Source organism: Oryx dammah, unplaced genomic scaffold (genome assembly GCF_014754425.2).
Source record: "Oryx dammah isolate SB20612 unplaced genomic scaffold, SCBI_Odam_1.1 HiC_scaffold_17, whole genome shotgun sequence".
NCBI classification, from domain to species: domain Eukaryota; kingdom Metazoa; phylum Chordata; class Mammalia; order Artiodactyla; family Bovidae; genus Oryx; species Oryx dammah.
Window position 1 is genome coordinate 61,867,980 of NW_024070201.1, and position 20,535 is coordinate 61,888,514.

The 20,535-nt window shown below is 44.7% G+C and overlaps 1 protein-coding gene across 1 annotated transcript in view; it reads left to right on the forward strand.

The window, feature by feature from the left end:
* KIAA1549L (KIAA1549 like) overlaps positions 1 to 20,535 on the forward strand; it is a 303,264-nt gene that overhangs the window by 171,691 nt on the left and 111,038 nt on the right. The window contains exons 3-7 of the mRNA XM_040257699.1: positions 2,478 to 4,985; positions 5,410 to 6,027; positions 8,139 to 8,254; positions 11,113 to 11,332; positions 12,575 to 12,708. Coding sequence (XP_040113633.1) covers positions 2,478 to 4,985; positions 5,410 to 6,027; positions 8,139 to 8,254; positions 11,113 to 11,332; positions 12,575 to 12,708 — 3,596 coding nt within the window. The remainder of the gene's footprint in view (positions 1 to 2,477; positions 4,986 to 5,409; positions 6,028 to 8,138; positions 8,255 to 11,112; positions 11,333 to 12,574; positions 12,709 to 20,535) is intronic.

The following is a 20,535-nucleotide window of genomic DNA, read 5'->3' on the forward strand; positions in this document are numbered from 1 at the left end:
TAAGATTTTTATGAAAGAGTTTGCAAAAACTACTCTGCCTGTTGCATCCTTTTTGACTTAGAAGGGTACTTGCTTGTAACCAGTTTAATTTGGTATGACTCTTGAATCCATGAGTTGAGCCCCTGATTGAATTTATTTCAATGAGAGTACAAAAGAAGAAATCCTACATAGATTTCACCTGACATGCAAGTAATAAAAATGGATTCTAAAGTGTTATTGGAAAATACCAAAATGGACAAACTATACCAGAAAGATGTTCTATTCACTCATGTAAGTACCACCTACATGCATAGCCAGACAAGACTGAATGACGTGTGAACCTGAGTCTGTCTAGGAGGTAAGCGTCGTGAACAGAAGGACCGAGACATGGCAGGAGCATCGGCCTTCCAGGGAAAATTGCAACCAATTTTATTTCCTTAGGCTGAGTGCAGTAACAGAAACACCATTTCCATAGCAAACCGTGAGATAGTTCCCAAGGAGTGCAGTTATCTTAATGGAATGCTGTGTAGACTTTTGGTCCTGTAGCTGTATATGCATTTGCCGATTATTTCTGTATAAAGGGAGGAAGCTTTGGGTCCAGCACAAGGGAAGTTTTAGAGATTCTGATCTCATAATAAGGAGACACGGAGGCTAAGTTTGCCCTTTGTACTGAAACTGTTTCCCTCTTAAAAAATGAAACTGAATATTTCAGCGGATTATCACTGTTTAGCTTTTGTGACTCAGTATATTTCATTTTCTAAAAGCTCAGATATTTGAAGGTTTCGGCTTCGGTCGTTAGGTTTTCTGGTGGCAGGATAGAGTGGAGCTGGAGTGAAGACTAGAACTGGTTTGGAGAAGCAGTCAGGGAGAAGACACTGCAGTGAGAGTGAGCAAGCCTCATGTCTGGGCTTGCTTCTGTCCCTGATGGGTTATGTGGTTTCTGCCAATGGTGTCCCCTCTCTGGGCCATAGTGTCCTCTTTTGTTAAGCAAATAAGCAAACAAAAACACAGGGACTTAGATCCTGTCGTGACCGTTCTAATGACTGCTCACTCGTTTAGTGATTTTTTTTTTTTTAGTGTTTGTTTAGTGCTTTTCTTCTTGGGGGGCCCTTCCTTCCACCTCCATGATACCCTGTGTTCCTTCCAGTCGCCCCATGGGGCAGTTGGAGTGTGCTTGTTGCCTTTACTCTTGCAACAACAGTCCACAGATGCACACAACAGCTGCGGGTGGCTGGAGGGTGCGCACAAGCCCAGTTCTTCTGACTTCAGCTCTTGGTTTGTCTGCTTCTACCAGATGGATGTAACTTTAAACAAAACTTTATTGGCTGTGTTGGGTGTTCATTGCTGCACGTGGGCTTTCTCTAGTTAGGGCGAGCAGGGCCTAACTTGTGGGGCGTGGGCCTCTCGTTGCAGCAGCTTCTCCTTGCGGAGAACAGGCTCTAGGCACAAGAGCTTCAGTAGTTGTGGCGCATGGGCTTAGTTGCCCCGCGACATGTGGGATCTTCCTGGACCAGGGACCAAACCCCTGTCGCCTGCATTGGCAGGCGGATTCTTAACCACTGGACCACCAGGGAAATCCCTGAGTGTAACGTTTTTTTGGCCAATAATGTAGAAAGCTCTAGGAGTACCTCCTCTTTGTCAGCACCATTGGCACGGCTGTGGAAAGGGGATCAGAGAGGATCCTCAAGCAGGAGGTCCTCCCAAACGTGGAATTCCCAGCTTCCTGATTGGTTGTTTCTTTGCCTCCTTTCCCGTGAGTCACATTTCATGCCCTGTCTCCTCGCCTTTCCACCTGCAGTTTTGCACATTTGCGCTGACAGTTCTGGTTTCTCTGCAGGTGCTGGTAGTGACACCAGGCCTTGTGAGAGCTGTCTGTGGTCCTGGGTTGGATATGAACAGTTTTTCTCTTGGAAATAGCCTAATTTGAAGGAAATCCCCTTTGCTGTTTGACATGGTGTGAACCATAGCATCAGGAATCCTTTTAAATCCAACAAGATATTAATAAATCTGTCTCCTGGGTGCCATCTCTCCAAACACAGGCAACCTCAGTTGTTGCTCTTGAAATGCCCTAAGAATAAAAGATCTGCATTTAGACACACAGTCCTTCCCTTTTGCACTGAGGATTCTTGGATGAGGTTTATTTTGGTGTCCTTGGCCATGGCAGGGAGCCACGTTCAGCTTTGGTTTTCCAGGCTGTGAGTTTCACAGTCCAACCCTTGTCGGTGGAACAGATTTAAAGCACACAAATATCTTCCACATCTTTGCTTAAGCATCACCTCATCAGTGGCTATCTCTCACCCACGCTACCATGTAGGTTAGCTGCAGCATCGGACTATCTGTAGTGACCTAAGTTATCCTTTGGATGTGTTTAATGAGTCTTAATGAATGTTTAATGGCGTGGAAGCTTTGTGAGGTCCAAGGGGTACTTCTCTTGCCTACCCTTCTCTCCAGGACCTATGATTAGCCAAGGCCTGATGGCACGATATTTCATTTCACAGGAACGGACAACCAGCAGATCGCTGTCACCCCGACCCCGGAGTCATCTCCTCATGGGAGGCTGTTACCGATTTCACCAACATGGCCTTTCTCCGAAGTCCAGTCTTCCTCAGCAGTGGACAGAATGAAGCCTGGGTCTGGACCATCCCCTGACAACACGAGCTGGCCGCAGTCTGCCTGGACGGCCCTACCCAAGACACACCGCCGAGCTCGGGCCCACGGGGACTTCTCTCCTTCCCAAGGCAGCGCACGCAGCGCCTCCCTCGAGCCGTCCAAGGATTCCGCCGAGACCCTGGTCCAGCCAGGACCTCCAGTGGGGAGAGAAGCGGCCGCCGCGTCAGGTTTGCCTCACGCCCGCATGCCGCCCCCACTGCCCACCCTCCTGCCAGGGACGCCCTTCACCGCTGGCCTCCCGTTGCGGCCGCCGCTGCGGGTAGGGACCCCTTCCATCTCAGAAGTACATTCCCCGAGGGCAGACGCTCTCCTCTCATCTTCATCCTCTTCATTGGCTCCCGCCTCACCTCATTCCATCATCTTTTCTAAGGCAGCAGAGCGACCCACCAAAGTGCCTTTATTCCCCCACACGGCTCCAACTGACTCCTCCTCAAGTCAGAGCATAGTGAATCCCCTAAACCCATTTGCTGAGGAAATGAACCATGCTCCATCCAGAAATGCCCAGGATTTAATAAGCATCCCTCATCTAGGTTTTTCTGGAGCCTCAAGCCCAGCAGGGGGTCCTCACTCAACGGGCTCCCCCTCACCTGAATTTTCGAGCTCCGTGGCAGACCTGGCCCCTTTGTCTCCCGCTCCCCCAGCCTCTGGAAGTCTTCAGCTTCATGGTGGAAGGCCCTCATTGTCGACGTTGGAAGTGGCTCCAAGTCTTGCATCCACCCAGCCAACTGAAGCTGAGGTGGCTGAAAGAGCACATAATGGGGTGTCTCTGCCAACCTTGAAGAGTGCAGCAACCCATGAGGCTGCGTCCTCACTGGTCCAGACTGCAGAGTCAGTGGCAGTGCAAATGACCAGCCTGGAGGCAACCCGTGCTCCAGCAAAGAACTCTGCTTACCCCCTGCGTGTGTCAGCAACCCCAGAGAATTCCAAAGGGCCCACCCTTTCAGCAAAACACAAATCTTCCCCTTTGGTGCCTTCTCCTCTGCTTCTCACTACAGCTGACCAAGGACAACAAGGTCCTTCTGGGGCAGTTCCCACATCCCCATCAAATGGCACAACAGCAGACTTCCCCTCCGTGCCTGCCCCGCTCCAGCTGGCACGGAGTCATGCCTCTCCATCCGCCGTGCCCCAAGTGCCAACTCCTCAAGAAGCAGGTAGTGACGGGTCCCCCCCCACAGCAGCTGCAGACCGCCTCCTCCCAAGCACGTTTTCTCATCGTCCTTCCATGACCTGGCCATTTCCCCTGCAGAAGGAAGATAGCATGGCAGCTATTTTAAAGAAAAACAAAAAGGCAAATTTGACAGTTGCTCTCCAGACCCTTCTGAGTAAAGAGAGTCTAAGTCTTCATGCTGTAGGTGGATTCACCTCTGATTTCAGCACTGATCATGTCTCTACAGACATGACACCACCAGGAACCAGCCTCCTTCCTTCTGAATTACCTCCATCTTCCATCCCCTTCACACGAGCTACCCAGACTGTGTCCCCATCTCGTAGTTTTTCCAGGACCAAGCCAGTGACTTACACAGCTGTGACAGACCATTCTGAGTTGCCAGTTTTGGCTTCCAAACAGGTGACAGCTTTTCCCTCCTCCAGTGAGGTCTATGATTTCTCAACAATGGGAGGCATGAGGAAGCCAGCAACCACAGATGTTTTCTGGAGTTCTGTTGCAGCAGAAGCTGAGTCCCTTTCCACAGAACCCATGATGTCTGGATGGCTGCAGCAAACAAATTATGATGTAAATGGGCACACAATTAACTCCACAAGTTGGGAAACTCACCCAGCTCCAGCCACTTCTCCGGGTGGGTTAAATTCCACTGCCAATACAATAAAATCTCAGGACTTCAAAGATAATGTTGGGCATTCAGTGACTGTGGAAGGTTTTAGCATCCAGGATCCAGGGTCTGGTCTGAGCACCAACCAGCCCATCCAACAGTCAGATGTTACGGTTGGAAACCATACAGACTTCTTGTCCGTAAACACTAACAACTACACCAGAGACTTCCAAACAGCTGAGATTGGAGATTACCCACGTGTAAACCAACAAGCTGTGTCTCATCCCCATCTACAGTTACCTGCCCATCCAACACATCCACTTGTGCTGAGCTCTCCAAGTCTGACTTCCACAGCTCGCTTGCCAGAAATGCTTTCAGATGAAGTGGATACAAGTTTTCAAATTGCCGCTGACATCTATCCATCTCTGGTGATAAATGCTTCCCCACCATTCCAGGATATCCTGAGATTTCACTCTCCTGCTGAATCGCCTTCTCTGTCAACCAGTGCCTTATTCAGGACCCTGTCCAAAGCACCGCGGGCTTCTCAGCACCCTGAGAAATGGACAGGTGCAACCACTAATGCAGGTAGTTTGTTTCCTGGTCCCTCCCAATATAGGAGTGTGACGGCTTCTGGGGCCAAAGCATCTTCAGGCTCAACACAAATACCTAGCTTTGCTCCAAAGGAGCAGATGCGCCTGATTTTAGGATGATGAATGAGTTATTAGTCCAGATAGTCATGCCCTTGATCTTCGGCCGACTTGATTTTTTGGAAAGTATTCAGAATTTAAGTGTCCTCATTTCCACCCATAGCTTTGCTCTAAGTGGCATTCTCATTATGGTTAATTGACTTTATGAACCTAAAGCCATTTTGCCTAAATTCCAGAGCTCAGAGACTGGTCACCCCAGCAAACCCATAAGTGACATCCATTCATCCCTACAAGTGGTGTGTGCATTCCGTGCCAATGACAAACTTTGCTTTTTCTCTTTGCAGTGGACTCCTCAGCGTCGCCCAAGGCAGAGCCGACAGCAGCAGCAGCAGCAACCACGTGGTTTCTTCGGAAATCAAGTCCACTGGTGCTGTCTGCAGGCCTGGTTGCTAAGGGCACCGGCAGCAGCCCTTCGGCCATGGCCTCGGGATTAGCCAAGAGCAGCTGGACCACTGCTCTAGCTAAAAACATCACGAGCAGTGCAGCATCTGGCCCCAAAGCGACACCAGGGGTGGCTCATCCAGCCTTCTCGTTCACGCCGACCTACATGTTTGCAAGAACAGCACACACTATGAGCACTCACACAGCCATGCAGGGGAACACGGGCGCTACCTCTGGCCTGTTATCCACAACACACCTCCCCAGGAAACCACAAGCCATGCACACGGGCTTCCCGAACCCCACCAACCCAGACCTGCCCAGGGTGTCCACCACTCGCCCGCTGACCATCACAGCAGCCTTGACGTCCATCACCGCACCGGTGAGGGCCACCCGGATGCCGCCTTCATCAGCAGAAAACACAGATGCCGCTCTTCCCGCTGTGTCCACTGCCGTGATCACAGCTGGCAAGACGGCGTCCAACCTGGAGTGTCAGATGTCCAGTAAGCTCCTGGTGAAGACAGGTAAGGGTTCACTGCCCTGATTTGATGTGACTGCAAGTGCGTCCTGGTCTCAGAGATGTAGCAGAATTCTTAGATTTCTTTGAGATCAGTGGTTCTCAACCAGTCCCTGCTGCCACATCTGGAGATGTTTCGGAGTGTCTATATCTTGGAGGGTAGGGAGGGTGTTTCAGGCATCTAGAGTGTTAAGAGACCGGGGATGCTGCTAAACGTTCCTACAGTGCACAGGATGGTCAGGCAACAGAATAATCCAGCCCAAAACATCCAAAGTGCTGAGGCTGAGAAGTCCTGATCTTCATTAAGTGATGGAGAAGAATCTCCTCTATCATGTGGAGAGTATGACACAGAATCTAGCCCTGGGATCCATCCTGGTATCAGAGGCCTCCTGAAACCAGTTCCACTAGGGAGTCTGAAAAAGCAAAGGTACACCAAAATTTGCCTGTAGAGTATATCTGCAGGCAAACCTTGATGATGTCTCACATGTGTGAATGCTGTGATTAGTAAAATACATGATCACAGGAAGGGCAACAGAACTCAGAAGGACTCTCATGTGTCTTCTCAACCATCGATACTAAAAGTACAGCTATGGTACTCTATGTTGGCGCCTGAATTTTCTTCTGATGTTAAAAAGGAGACCTTCTTGAAAAAGTCGGGGTGGTAGATGCTGGTTTTTCAGCCCCCATCTCTGAGTTGCAGCAAATGGTCCAAGAAGGCACACGATGCTTTTAATAGTTTGGTAGTGTCTGCTATAAAAAGCATTAGAAACATTATTTGAAAGAGCATGCCAGTGTTGAATGCTCATGTCCCGCCTTCCTCTTCACCCCACAAGGAATTAAATGAAATTATTTCTTGAGACAGATCCTATTCTAAAATGGGAAAATGTGAAGCTAGGCATAGCAGAAAGCACAGTATCTTTTTCAATTTCTCAAGAAATTGTACCATCTGGTTTTCCCCTCCCCCTGCCCCCTCCCTCCAGATCTCCGCCTCCCTCTCTGAGTGGCAGGCAACCCCAGCCTCCTTGATGCGGAAGTCTGGAACATTCTCCACTCCCTCTTCTTCACAGCCCTGCATCACCCCAGCCACACCCAGTTGGTTCCTTCCTATTCTGCCTCCTGATAGGTGTCCCCTCCACCCCCACAACTCCTTCCCTGGTTCATATCACTCACCTACATTCTGCAACAGCGGCCAGATTTCTCTGTCTGCCTTCAGACTCCCCCGACCCCTCCAATCTCTTCTCCAGTCTGCAGTTAAGGGAACCTTCTAAAGTGCATGCCTTTGCTTAAACCCCTTCCTTTCCCACTGCCCTCAGGACCAGGCCTGGACTTGTAGACTGAAGTATTCACTTCTCTCCCCTGTGCCTTTGCACTTGGTCTTCCCTCTGTTGGGAGGGGCCAGGGCAGTCCCTCTGGCCTTGGCCCAGCTCATGCCCATCATCCTCCAAGACTTCATGGAAGCATCAGTTCCTCCCGGAAACCTTCCCTGATCCCCACCCCCTCGCCCCAGTCAGGGCCAGATGCTTCTCCAAGGGCCTCCATCTACCTCCTAGGCTTCCCTTCAGGGAGCACCTGTCGTGTTCCATCACAAATGCCTCTTCTCCATGCCAGGTTTCTGGGAAGTCAAGCAAACAGGACATCCTGCTTGTGGGGTGGGGACTGCCCCTCCTGATGCAGGGTTGATTTAGGCTGTTTTAGGATGCAGGGCCTGCCCTTAAGGAGGCACTCAGGGATGCTGTTGCAGGAATTTCCTTGCATGCAGACCAGTCAGAGGCAGGCACGTTGGCTTTAGCCTGGCTTTCAGAGTTAGAGGCGGTGACGGTCAGAAGTGAAGTGCCACTAGTGTGCTAGCCGTCTCTCCACTAGGGCCACCCAAATGGCTGGGCCTTCTTCCTTTAGGACGTGAGCGGGACCAACAGAGCTTCCGCTCCAGCTATGCTAAATGGGGAAATTTTGAAACTAGGAAATTATACCATCTGGTTTTCAGTTGGCCCTGTGCCCCCCAGCTTTGCTCAGAACCAGCAGGGGGTGCTGGGTGGCTGGGGAGGAGCAGAGGGCGCGTGAATTAGGTAGGAGGTCGGCTGCCTTCTGCTGATGTTGTGCTTCTCTTTCACCCCACAGTTCTCTTTCTGACCCAAAGGAGGATGCAGATCAGTGAGACCCTGAAGCTCAATATAGCCAAAGGGCTCACACAGGCCTTGCGGAAGGCCTTCCACCAGAATGACGTCTTGGCTCACGTAAGCCCCCTGTTCTTGTAACCAGCCTCGTCCAGCCACGTCTTCTTTTTGGGTCCAGAGCCTGTTTACGTTGTTTCTCTCCTCCCTGGGCACCATCACCACCACAGAAGTAGAATCTTTTATGATGCATCATTTTGGCAAATAGCTAATGTGTGGTAGCAGGAGAAGGAGGTCAAATTCTGAGATAGAAAATTGAGGATAATTGTGTCTAGTTTTGGGGTTGTTTTTTTTTAAAGCCTGGATGTACTTTATAAAAATTGGCCCATTATCCTGTTATTTGGGGAAAGTATTTAACTGTGTCAGTGTAATTTTGCAGAAATCATCCACTGCTTTTTCTTTCATCTTCCTCACCGTTGTAAACAGTTGGCGATTTATTTCTGGACATTTAAAAACTACTCTGACTTGTAAATTGAGTCCAACTTTGCTTAAATTGAGAGCAACAGACAAGGAAGTAAGCTTTTTTTTTTCTTTTCAAACACTTTCATGCCAAGTACTATTTAACAACCACCAACTGATTTCGATGGCATATCCAAGTGATGGAAGTCTTGCTCTACTCCCTTTTGGTTTGATTCCAAGTTTTAAAGCAGTACATGTGATGGGCAGTCAGTGGACAGCCCTTTACATCACTTAAAAATATTGCTCCAGCTTTCTGCTCTGATGCTCTGCACAGCTGCACTCAAATTAGTGGTTCTTCCCCACCACCACACCATGGACTAGGAAGGAGATTGGGTACAGTTTGTTCATCATTGTTAATCTCTTTTATATAGTTCTGAAAAGAAGAAGAGGAAATGCTCTCCACAAGAGACATCTGTGGTTTCTGCACCAGAAACTTTATTTGAAAGTTGAAAATGTGAATGTTTCCCTGTGGTTACCTGAGACAGTTTTCATTAAACTTTGGTTGTTTGCAGATTAGCCTTACAGTTTTTGCTCTTTGTTGCATATCATCTCAGACCGCTGTGAGAATTAGTATGTTGTAGTTATTTTTAAATCAGTTTTTATTTTAAAAAACACTTAAGATTGGGATTGTCATATATGCACTACGTTATATAAGATGGATAACTAATAAAGACCTACTATATAGTATAGGGAACGCTATTCAAAATACTCTGTAATGACCTATATGGGGAAAGAATCTAGAAAGGAGTGGATAAATGGATATGTATAACTGATTCACTGTACTGTACTGCAGAAACTAACACAACACTTTGAATTGACTGTGGTTCAATAACAATTTAAAGAAAACACCAAAACATATTTCTTTCAAGAAGATGTTTGATATTATCACCATGAATAGAAGTCAGGATCATTTGCAGCAAATAGAAGGTAATGATAAAAATGAAATAAGGGAGTTTCCTGATGGTCTAGTGGTTAGAATTTGGCGCCTTTACTTTCATGGCCCAGTTTCAATCCCTGGTCAGGGAACTGAGATCCTACAAGCTGCATGGCATGGCCAAAATTAAAAAATAAAAATGAAAATAGTGGAGACAGCCTGTTAAATTCAAGCTAGATATTACTGCTTACAGAAGGCATTAAGGCTGGGGCCTGGCGTCCCTTTGTTTGTTTAAAAATATGATTAGCAAGGATTAGAGAGGTGTTAGAAGTCAACTGTCCTCAAACTGAGACTTGCTTCTTGAGATATTAATATTAGGAGGATGAGAATGGGAGTCACCTTCTTTCTGGGTGATTTGGTGGTATTTGGTGCTGAGTCTGTGTTCCATCCAGAAATACCTCTTGTCCCACCTAATGTCACCTTGAACACCAGCTTCAAGTGATGAGGTGCTGAGGAGCACAATGTGGAGGAAGCAAAGGACACCCAGCCTCCTGCAAAGTCAGTTGTCTTGGTTTCTTTGGCAAAAATCATGACACTCCTAATGGAGATGGAAGAATAAGGGGAGGAAAGGCAGTGTTCAAAACACCCTGAACTGTTGGTATCAAACACGAGGAAAGCAAAACAAAATAAGAATAAGGTCAAAAGCCTCAAAACTCTTCCAGCTGGGTGAGAAAGAGCTCAGATCATCAGCATCCCTTAGGACTCCTTTGCTGTAAGAGAAATTCTCCATGGCCCAGCCTTGCCTTGGTCGTGAACCAGTTACAAGCCAAGAATGGAGTTAAACCTGAACAGCTCTTCTCTCAGCTTCTTCTCTCATTTACTACCTGGCCCTTGTCTGGAAGGGGTCTGAACTTTATCATTTCTGCCTTTTAAAGTTTATGTTGTTGTGCTCTGTCGCTCAGTCGTGTCCAGCTCTTTGCAACCCCATGGACCATAGCCCACCAGGCTCCTCTGTCCGTGGGATTTTCCAGGCAAGAGGACTAGAGTGGGTGCCATTTCCTGTTCCAGGAGATCCTCCCGACCCAGGGGTTGAACCCACGTCTGCTGTAGCTCCTGTATTGCAGGTGGATTCTTTACCCACTGAGCCATCAGGGAAGCCTCTTTAATGTTTATAAATGATGAGAAATATGGTACAGCCATTTTTCCCAGCATTCCTACCCCAGGAAACCTCTTTTGCCTGCTGTCTCCTGCCTGCCCTCCTGGGTGATAATTGGTGCTCACAGGATTAAACTGAGGCACTTAAGGAATAATAAAAAAAAAACCACCCACAGACTTAATTCTGTTTCAGAATTAAATATAGATTTAATCTTATATCCATAGGTTCAACTCAAGTTATATTTTGTTGTATTCTGATATTTTGAGACCTGCCAATCCCATCAGGTTATAGGATTGCTAGAATATTTGTCGAATGGGAGCGTCCTGTTCCCCAGCCATGCTGAGTAACCATTGTGGTTCTAAGAAACACCAGGAGAGACTTAAAGTACAGTGGAAATGAACACTAAGTTCTTTGGGTCCATTTATCTTGTAGGTGGACCTTCTGGAACATTCTCACAACATCACCGTTGGTTATTACGCTACCAAAGGGAGGCTGGTCTACTTGCCTTCCGCAGTGATCGAAATGCTGGGTGTTTATGGGATCAGCAACGTCACTGCAGATGTGAAGCAGCACACCCCAAACTTGCAGTCTGTGGCTGTACTTGCCTCCCCGTGGATTCCCCAGCCTGCAAGCTACTTGCAGCTGAAAACAGGCAAGTAATTCAGAAGAAAAGGATTCCTCTTCATTCTGGGATTGTGGGCCATACCAGGAGGACCTGTTTGAAAACTCCATCACTGGAACTTCCCTGGTGGTTCAGTGGTTAAGACTCCACACTCCCAGTGCAGGGGGTACGGGTTTGATCCCCGGTCAGGGAACTAAATTCTTCATGCCACAGCTGAAGATGCCACAACTAAGGCCTGGTGCAGGCAAATAAAAGAAAGAAAATTCCATCACTAGCTGCTCTGTCATTTCTTAGAGTCCTTGTGTACCTTCCTCTAAGGGCCTTGCTAATCTAATGTCCAAGTTCCCTGCACAGCAGCCTAAACTTTTCCAACCTGGATTCATGAGAAATATACCTTCACAGAAGCCTTCCCAATTTATATGAGTATATAGTACTTATGAGCATCAGGTACTGTATTTTTTTTCCCCTGTATTATCAGTGGATACTGAGGAGGGTTGAGTATCCTCAGCATAAAATCTGTGCTTTACAATAACATGTTCCAGATGCCCTTGAATTAGAATCTTTGAGCTTAGGCCTTAGAGTCTTTCTTTTAAATTCCCTGTTGGGACTTTCCTGGTGGTCCAGTGTTTAAGAATAAACTTGCTAATGCAGGGGTCACAGGTTCCATCCCTGGCCCGGGAGTATTCCATATGCTGCGAGGCAACTAAGCCTGTGTGCCACAGCTACTGAGTCTGTGTGCTCTTCAACAAAAGCGCATCGCACCTAGAGAAAGCCCCTGCTTTCCACAACTAGAGAAAGCTCTTGCGCAGCAGTGAAGACCCAGTGCAGCCTAAATAGATATTTTAAAAAATGTTTTATGTTTTTTTAAATTCTGATCTTGTGGTTTGGAAGCCACAAGAGTAGAGGAACCACTGAAACTGAAAGACTCAAACAACTTAGTTGTGTAGGTCAATTGACTTCTTTTTTTCCTTCCAAAGAAATAGAAGGCCTGATCACTCTAAAGTCATGTTGTTGTCTTGGAGCAGATGTTTCCATATGCCAGTAATTGAAATCACAAAATTCTTTGCATTGGAGGGAATCTCAGGTTTGATCATGTTTTTAATTCTTCTATATTATAAATCATTTTAAGAGCCACTTCCAAAACTATGACTGCCCTTATTTGCCTGATTTCTCTGATGCAAAATCATGCCGTTTTGTATCATGACTGCCATTAAGTTCAAGGAACTAAGACATAGAGCTTTGGTGAGCGTTGATTTATTACTCTCATTCTAGTGCTACAGTTTGTGAGCCAGTCTGACAACATACAGTCCTGCAAATTTGCTCAGACCATGGAACAGAGGCTACAGAGGGCCTTCCAGGATGCTGAGAGGAAAGTTCTGAATACTAAAAGCAACCTGACGATTCAGGTAAGTGGGAGTGAGCTTCAGCCTGTAGTTGACAGAGGCCAGCCAGAACCCAAATGTTGGCAAGAAGTGCTTTGGTTCCCCACTTCAAAGCTGCCTTTGTACTTCGGGTATGTGAGGATATCTGGGGTTGATTATACAAGAGAGATGGTGTACCCCTGTGTACCTGCTGTGATTTGGGATTTTATGTTTATTTTCCCTTGTGAAGCTTCCTCAAGTCTTTCTAATATATATATATTTTAATGTACTAGAATATACTCTATATGTCAAATGTCTCATATAAAGTGAATCATTTCTAAATAACTAATTCACCTAAGATTTCCTTTTCTGTGATTTTAATTCAGTTTATTTTCCAGGTATCCACAGGAAAAATCACCTTAGTTTAAGCACACACATCTTATATTTAGGGCTTACTATGTGCCAGGATCTGGAGAAGGCAATGGCACCCCACTCCAGTACTCTTGCCTGGAAAATCCCATGGATGGAGGAGCCTGGTGGACTGCAGTCCATGAGGTTGCTAAGAGTCGGACACGACTGAGCGACTTCACTTTGACTTTTCACTTTCATGCATTGGAGAAGGAAATGGCAACCCACTCCAGTATTCTTGCCTAGAGAATCCCACGGATGAGGGAGCCTGGTGGGCTGCCATCTCTGGGGTCGCACAGAGTCAGACACGACTGAGCAACTTAGCAGCAGCAGCATGTGCCATGATTGTGCTAAGTGTTTTATAAATGCTTTGCTACATAATACTCAAGACATCCTTCTGAGGTGTTATTATCAGCATTTCACAGAAAAAGGAATGTAGAGAATGGTAAGAAACTTCCAGAATTAGGGCATGACCCAAAGCCTGTACTCTAATCTACCATGCTCTGCTAGCATCGATGCAATGTAGAAATGGGATCCTTGATGAAATTTTCAGCAGGCATTTGACTTCTCTTCCAGGGCAGTCTCAGTACTGGTATACTGTATTTCAACTTCCTGAATTTGCTGTAGACATGCTACCAAATGTCTTTCTCAGACCCATTTTTTTACATTTCTATGGACAACATCTCCCTAAAGACAGATGCTTCTTAATAATTTTCATCCAGCCCCCAAATTACTCTGATTGTACTAACCAATCTCTCTGTTTTTACTGAACTAAAAGCCTTTGCAATTAAACCCAGTGGTTTTAAAATTGACATTTAGCTTAAATGAATTATCATCAGCAAAGCCAATATTATGTGGAAAGCATACAATTTAATTTGAAAAGCAGTTGTCCCTTTCTATTCACCCAAAGTATATATGGAAGTATCTCGTTATGATCTGGTTCATATTTGACTAAGATCTAAAAACATGTCACAGACATAAGATTTATGTAAGGAGTGTGACTCAGCTCCTTTGTGGGGGATCTTTTTCTTTCTGATTGCGTTTGTAATCCTCACAGGTACATGAATCTTATTGGAGCTTGGCAGAGGAACATATTCTAATTATAATCAGGAAGTACAGACTTACAGAGCAGCTTCTTTTTATCAGCCAGTGGAAGGGGCACCAAGATAAATAAGCTGCCCTTGGCCTTGAGAAGCCTTTCTTGTGTTGTTATATGATAGCTGTGGCCATGAGATGAAACTTTATATAGTAAGCAACAAACATTCCTTGGAAAAGACTACAGCAGGCAATTAGAAAATTGCATCTAAATAGATTTTAGATGCTCTTGAATGTATCAACAGCTCTTGATATGAATAGATAATTGGGTGAATTGTTTTATTAACCCTCTTTCACTTTTTGCCTTGGCTAACAGGAAGCCCAGAGCCAAAGCTGTTGTGTAGATTTAATAACCCTCTAGGCCACTATGTTATACATAGATTGTTACATGCTAATCATCCCCCAGGGTTGTCATTAATCTCTTTTTTTAAGGACCTGGTTTTGCAATTAATAAATTTCCCTTTTCTTGTATTAAATATATTTGTGGGGCACCTTGGATCTTTTGTGGAATAAAACCATGTAAATATTTACTTTTTTCAGAGGGTCATTGAAAAAGTGACTTACTTTTTACTTGCATAGCATCGATATTAAGGGCTAGACTATAGTAGGCTCAATTAAGACTTTTTGATGATAAGCAATGGAATGCAAGCTCACAAGGCTTATGCAAAAAGAGGAAGTGATTGGCTCATGTAACTGAACAGTTTGTAACTTCTTACTTCAGGAACAGTTAGATCCAGGTGCTTATATGATTTCTTCATGAAATTCTCTCCTCATCTCTTGGCTTGCCTTGCTATAAGCTGGCATTATCCTCAGGCTCCTGGCACCTCCAAGTTTGTCTCATCTTTATTGCTCACAGTCTCCTGGAACCAGAGTGCCTTTTCTTGTGTCATTCCAGTCAAAATCCTGAGATTAGTTTTCATTGAACCCTCTTGGATCATCTGCTCATTTCTGGACCAGTAACTGTGGTTGAGGATATGAAATGTCCCAGTCAACTAAGCCTGACTGAGATACCCACTCCTGAAACCTGACTGGGGCAACTCTACCCAAAGCACATGAACTTATAGGAGAGAAGTAGTGTTTCCTCAAGAGAAATTGTGGTGCTGACATGGAAGAAGGAAGAATGGATACTAAAGATGAAAACAATGGCTTTCCATTCCATCAGCTTTATGGGTCTAATTAACTAAATGAATCATGGCAAGAGTGAATGGGAAGTAAGAGATGATGTCAGAACCCAAAAGAATCTAAGAATAGAGGGGTGATGGGAAAGTGTTCTCTGCAAGGGACAGGGCATGACTATGAGGGAACCATGATTTGACCTTGGTTTCAGGCCTGTGGATTTCTTCTTATTTATGAAGCTGTTGTTAAGTAGCCCCCAAGAGTGACTACACTTTTCTTAGCTATAAAAAAGATGAGTAAAGAAAACATAAATGGAAAGACATTCTGTGCTTATGAATTGGAAGACTTAATGTTATGATGTCAAGTACTACCAAGAATGATTGATAGATTCAATGCAACCCCTATCAAAATTCCAGTGACATCTTTTGCAGAAATAGAAAAATCTATCCTACAATTCACATGAAATCTCAAGGGACCCCAAATTGCCAAAACAATCCTAAAGAGGAAAACAAAGTCGGAGATCTCACACTTCCTGATTTCAAAACTTAGTGCAGAACTATGGTACTCAAAAAAGGGTGGAGCTGGCATAAAGAGAGAAATATGGAACAATGGAACCAAACAGAAACCTCAGAAATAAATACATACATGGTCAAATGATTTCTGACAAGACCATTAGGCGGGAGAAGGGACAGTCATTTCAGCCAATCAGTTCAGTTCAGTCGCTCAGTTGTGTCCAGCTCTTGTGACCCCATGGACTGTGTAGCATGCCAGGCCTCTCTGTCCATCACCAACTCCCAGAACTTGCTCAAACTTATGTCCATCAAGTCGGTGATGCCATCTAACTATCTCATCCTCTTCGTCCCTTTCTCCTCCTGCCTTCAATCTTTCCCAGCATCAGGATCTTTTCCAGTGTGTCAGTTCTTCACATCAGGTGGCCAAAGTATTGGAGTTTCAGCTTCAGCATCAGTCCTTCCAATGAATATTCAGGACTGATTTCCTTTAGGGTGGACTGGTTGGATCTCCTTGCAGTCCAAGGGACTCTCAAGAGTCTTCTCTAACACCACAGTTCAAAAGCATCAATTCTTAGGCACTCAGCTTTCTTTATAGTCCAACTCTCACATCCATACATGACTACTGGAAAAACCATGGCTTTGGCTAGATGGGCCTTTGTCAACAAAGTAATATCTCTGCTTTCTAATATGCTGTCTAGGTTGGTCATAACTTTTCTGCCAAGAAGCAAGCATCTTTTAATTTCATGGCTGCAGTCACCACCTGCAGTGATTTTGGAGCCCCCCAAAATAAAGTCTGTCACTGTTTCCATTGTTTCCCCATCCATTTGCCATGAAGTGATGGAACCAAATGCCATGATCTTTGTTTTTTGAATGTTGAGCTTTAAGCCAGCTTTTTCACTCTCCTCTTTCACTTTCATCAAGAGGTTCTTTAGTTCTTCCTCTCTTTCTGCCATAAGGGTGGTGTCACCTGCGTATCTGAGATTATTGATATTTCTCTCGGCAATCTTGATTCCAGCTTGTGCTTCATCCAGCCCAGCATTTCTCATGATGTACTCTGCATGTAAGTTAAATAAGTAGGGTGACAATATACAGCCTTGACATACTCCTTTCCCAGTTTGGAACAAGTCTGTTGTTTCATGTCTGGTTCTAACTGTTGCTTCTTGACCTGCATACAGATTTCTCAAGTGGCAGGTCAGGTGGTCTAGTATTCCCATCTCTTTAAGAATTTCCCAATTTGTTGTGATCCACACAGTCAAAGGGTTTGACGTAATCAATAAAGCAGAAGTAGATGTTTTTCTGTAATTCCTTTGCTTTTTCGATGATCCAACAGCTGTTGGCAATTTGATCTCTGGTTCCTCTACCCTTCCTAATCCAGCTTGAACATCTGGAATTTCATGGTTCACATACTGTTGAAACCTGGCTTGGAGAATTTTGAGCATTACTTTGCTAGCATGTGAGATGAGTGCAATTGTGTGGTAGTTTGAACATTCTTTGGCATTGCCCTTCTTTGGGATTGGAATGAAAACTGACCTTTTCCAGTCCCATGGCCACTGCTGAGTTTTCCAAACTTGCTGGCATAATAAGGCCCTCTTGATTTCCAGCATTCCAGCATGTCTGGCTTTAGGTAACTAATCACACCATCATGGTTATCTGGGTCGTGAAGATCTTTTTTGTCTAGTTCTTCTGTGTATTCTTGCCGCCATTTTTTAATATCTTCTACTTCTGTTAGGTCCATACCATTTCCGGCCTTTATTGTGCCCATCTTTGCGTGAAATGTTCCCTTGGTATCTCTAATTTTCTTGAAGAGATCTGTAGTCTTTCCCATTCTGTTGTTTTCCTCTATTTCTTTACATTGATCACTGAGGAAGGCTTTCTTATCCCTTCTTGAGATTCTTTGAAACTCTGCATTCAAATGGGTATATCTTTCCTTTTCTCCTTTGCCTTTAGCTTCAGCCAATAATACTAGGAAAACTGATATCCACAAGCAGAAGAATGAAGTTGTAGCCTCACCTAATACCATATACAAAAGTTAACTCAAAATGGATCAAAGACCTAAATGTAGGAGCTAATAAAACTGTACGATTCTTAGAAGAAAATCAGGGAGAAAAGCTTTATGACATTGAATTTGGCAGTGATTTGTTGATATGACACCAGAAAGCACAGATAACAAAAGAAAAAATAAGTAAGTTAGATGTCATCAAAATTAAAAACTTTTGTGGCTCAAAAGGCATAATCAAAACTCAGCCCACATAGTGGAAGAAAATATTTGCAAATACTGTATCTATAAGGGATTAATATCTAGAGTACATAAAGAACTCCTACATGTCAACAGCAAAAAACCAAGCAACCCAAGTAAGAAATGGGCAAAAGACTTGAATAGACGTTTCTCCAAAGATGATATACAGGTAACCAAGAAGCACATGACATGCAAAAAAAAGCCCACAAAATACCACTTCACACCTATGAGGATAACTTATTTAAAAAAAATAGAGAATAACAAGTGTTGGTAAGGAGAAATTGGAACTCTTGTGCACTGCTGGTGGGCATGTCAAATGGTGCAGCTGCTGTGGAAAAGAGTATTGTTGTTGTTAGCATTCCCTCAAAAAAGCATAGAATTACCATATGATCCAGCAATTCTGTTTCTGGGTATATGCTCCGTAGAATGTAAACCAGGCACTTGAACAGATGTTTGAACACCAGCGTTCCTAACATTATTCACAGCACCCAAAAGGTGGAAGCAACCTTAAGTGTCCATCTGCAGGTGAATGAATAAATAAATGTGGTATATCTATGCCAGGGAATATTATTCATTTTTAAAACAGAGGGAGATTCTGACACGTGCTTCAACATGGGTGTACCTTGAGGACATCATGCTAAATGAAAGAAGCCAATCACAAAAGGACAAATACTGCATGATTCCACTTATGGAAAGTGTTTGAAGTGAAGTGAAGTCGCTCAGTCGTGTCTGACCCTTTGTGACCCCATGGACTGTAGCCTACCAGGCTCCTCCATCCATGGGATTTTCCAGGCAAGAATACTGGAGTGGGTTGTCATTTCCTTCTCCAGGGGATCTTCCTGACCCAGGGATTGAACCCAGGTCTCCCGCATTGCAGGCAGACGCTTTTACCGTCTGAGCCACCAGTTTAGTTTTGTCAAATTAATAGAGACAGGAAAATTGAATGGTGGTTCCCAGGGACTAGGAAAAGGAAGAAATGGAGAGTTATTTAGTAGGTATAGAGTTTCAGTTTGGGATGATGGAAAAGTTTTGGAAATGGACAGCGGTGATGATTGCCTAAGAATGTGAATGTACTCAATGCCACTGTACACTTTAAATGGTTAAAATGGTATAACGTAATGTGTATTTTACCACAGAAAGTATGAAACTAATATAGTGTTGTATGTTAGTGAAGTCTCCTTAATGAAAATGTTCTCAATTTTAAAAAGTATAACTTACTTTGTCGAGTGTAGTATGTACTAAGATACCATACTGCAGGCTCTTTGGGATCCAGTTAGATTTAGTTTTGTTGAAAAGAAACAAGCATATATATATAATGTTCCAAATAGAGATAAAGATTGCAAAGTTACTTTAGTTATTATTTTTTAGCTGACAGTACAGTGAGGTCTTTTGAATTATTCAGAAAGAAGTACCTTTCTTCTTGGTACCTTGGGAAAGAGGTATGAATACTTGTGGCTAAACCACATTCCAAAAAATGCTTCTGGAGAGGAAGTAACAGTTGACCAGAAATGTTGACTCCGTATATCAGTAATCATGGGACTCTAGGTGCTATGTCAGAGAACTTAAAAGGAACTTGCTCTTATGGGAAAAACTTCGAAATAGCTTGAAGAAGCTTACTCTTGACAGCTGTCTTCAAAGTAAGTTTTAAAAGAAATGTTGCAGAGATATTTGTGTCTGAGCACACAAAGGTTTTAGACAGACTGGGTATCAGTTCCTGGCAAAAAGAGAGGACATATTCAAATGAAGGCAATTCGAGGAAAGTCCAAGTCCAAAGTCCTTCTGAAAAGGACTTTGCAGAAGTGTGCCCAGGCTCTAGGGAGACCACGGGGGTGGTGCAGCTTTCAAGGCTGTGACATTGGGGCTGATGAGGTGAGGGGACGGAGCAGTTGTGGGAAACTTGGGCCAGAAGTGCCCAACCAGAGCTGTGACCCCCCAGGAGGGAGCCCCCAACACCAGCTCTCTGACCTCACTCTCCTCCTTCTCGCCCACATCCTCCTGAGCTCGCTGTAGCTAATACCAGGGTGCCAAGTAGCCCATTGGTGTGGTCCACAGAATTCTGCCTCTGGGTGCACTGAGCAGGATGAGGGCAGGGTAGCAAATGGATCTGGTGGAGGAAGGGGCAGACATCCAGCACAGAAGCTCACAGAGACTGTCTCACCAGGCAGAATGCCTTCCTACTGCATCTGTTTTTCACATTTCATCTGGGGGGCGTTTGTGTGTATATACACTGACCCATGGAAGTCTCATTTCTTCATAACTAAAAACCTGACTTAAACATTCAAGAAGAAAACTATACCATCTCATAGTAATATTAACATAGTCTATATTGAATTGATAGATCACAATGAAATGGAATCTCTCTCTAAAGAAGCTATTTTCTATTTCTGCATTCTTATTGTCATCAGTTTTCATCATGCTGCCCATTACTAGGTTGGTGACCAGTGGTGTACATTCTCCATCCTTTCAACTTTAAAATTCCCCAAAAGTTTGAATCAGGCTTTCTCT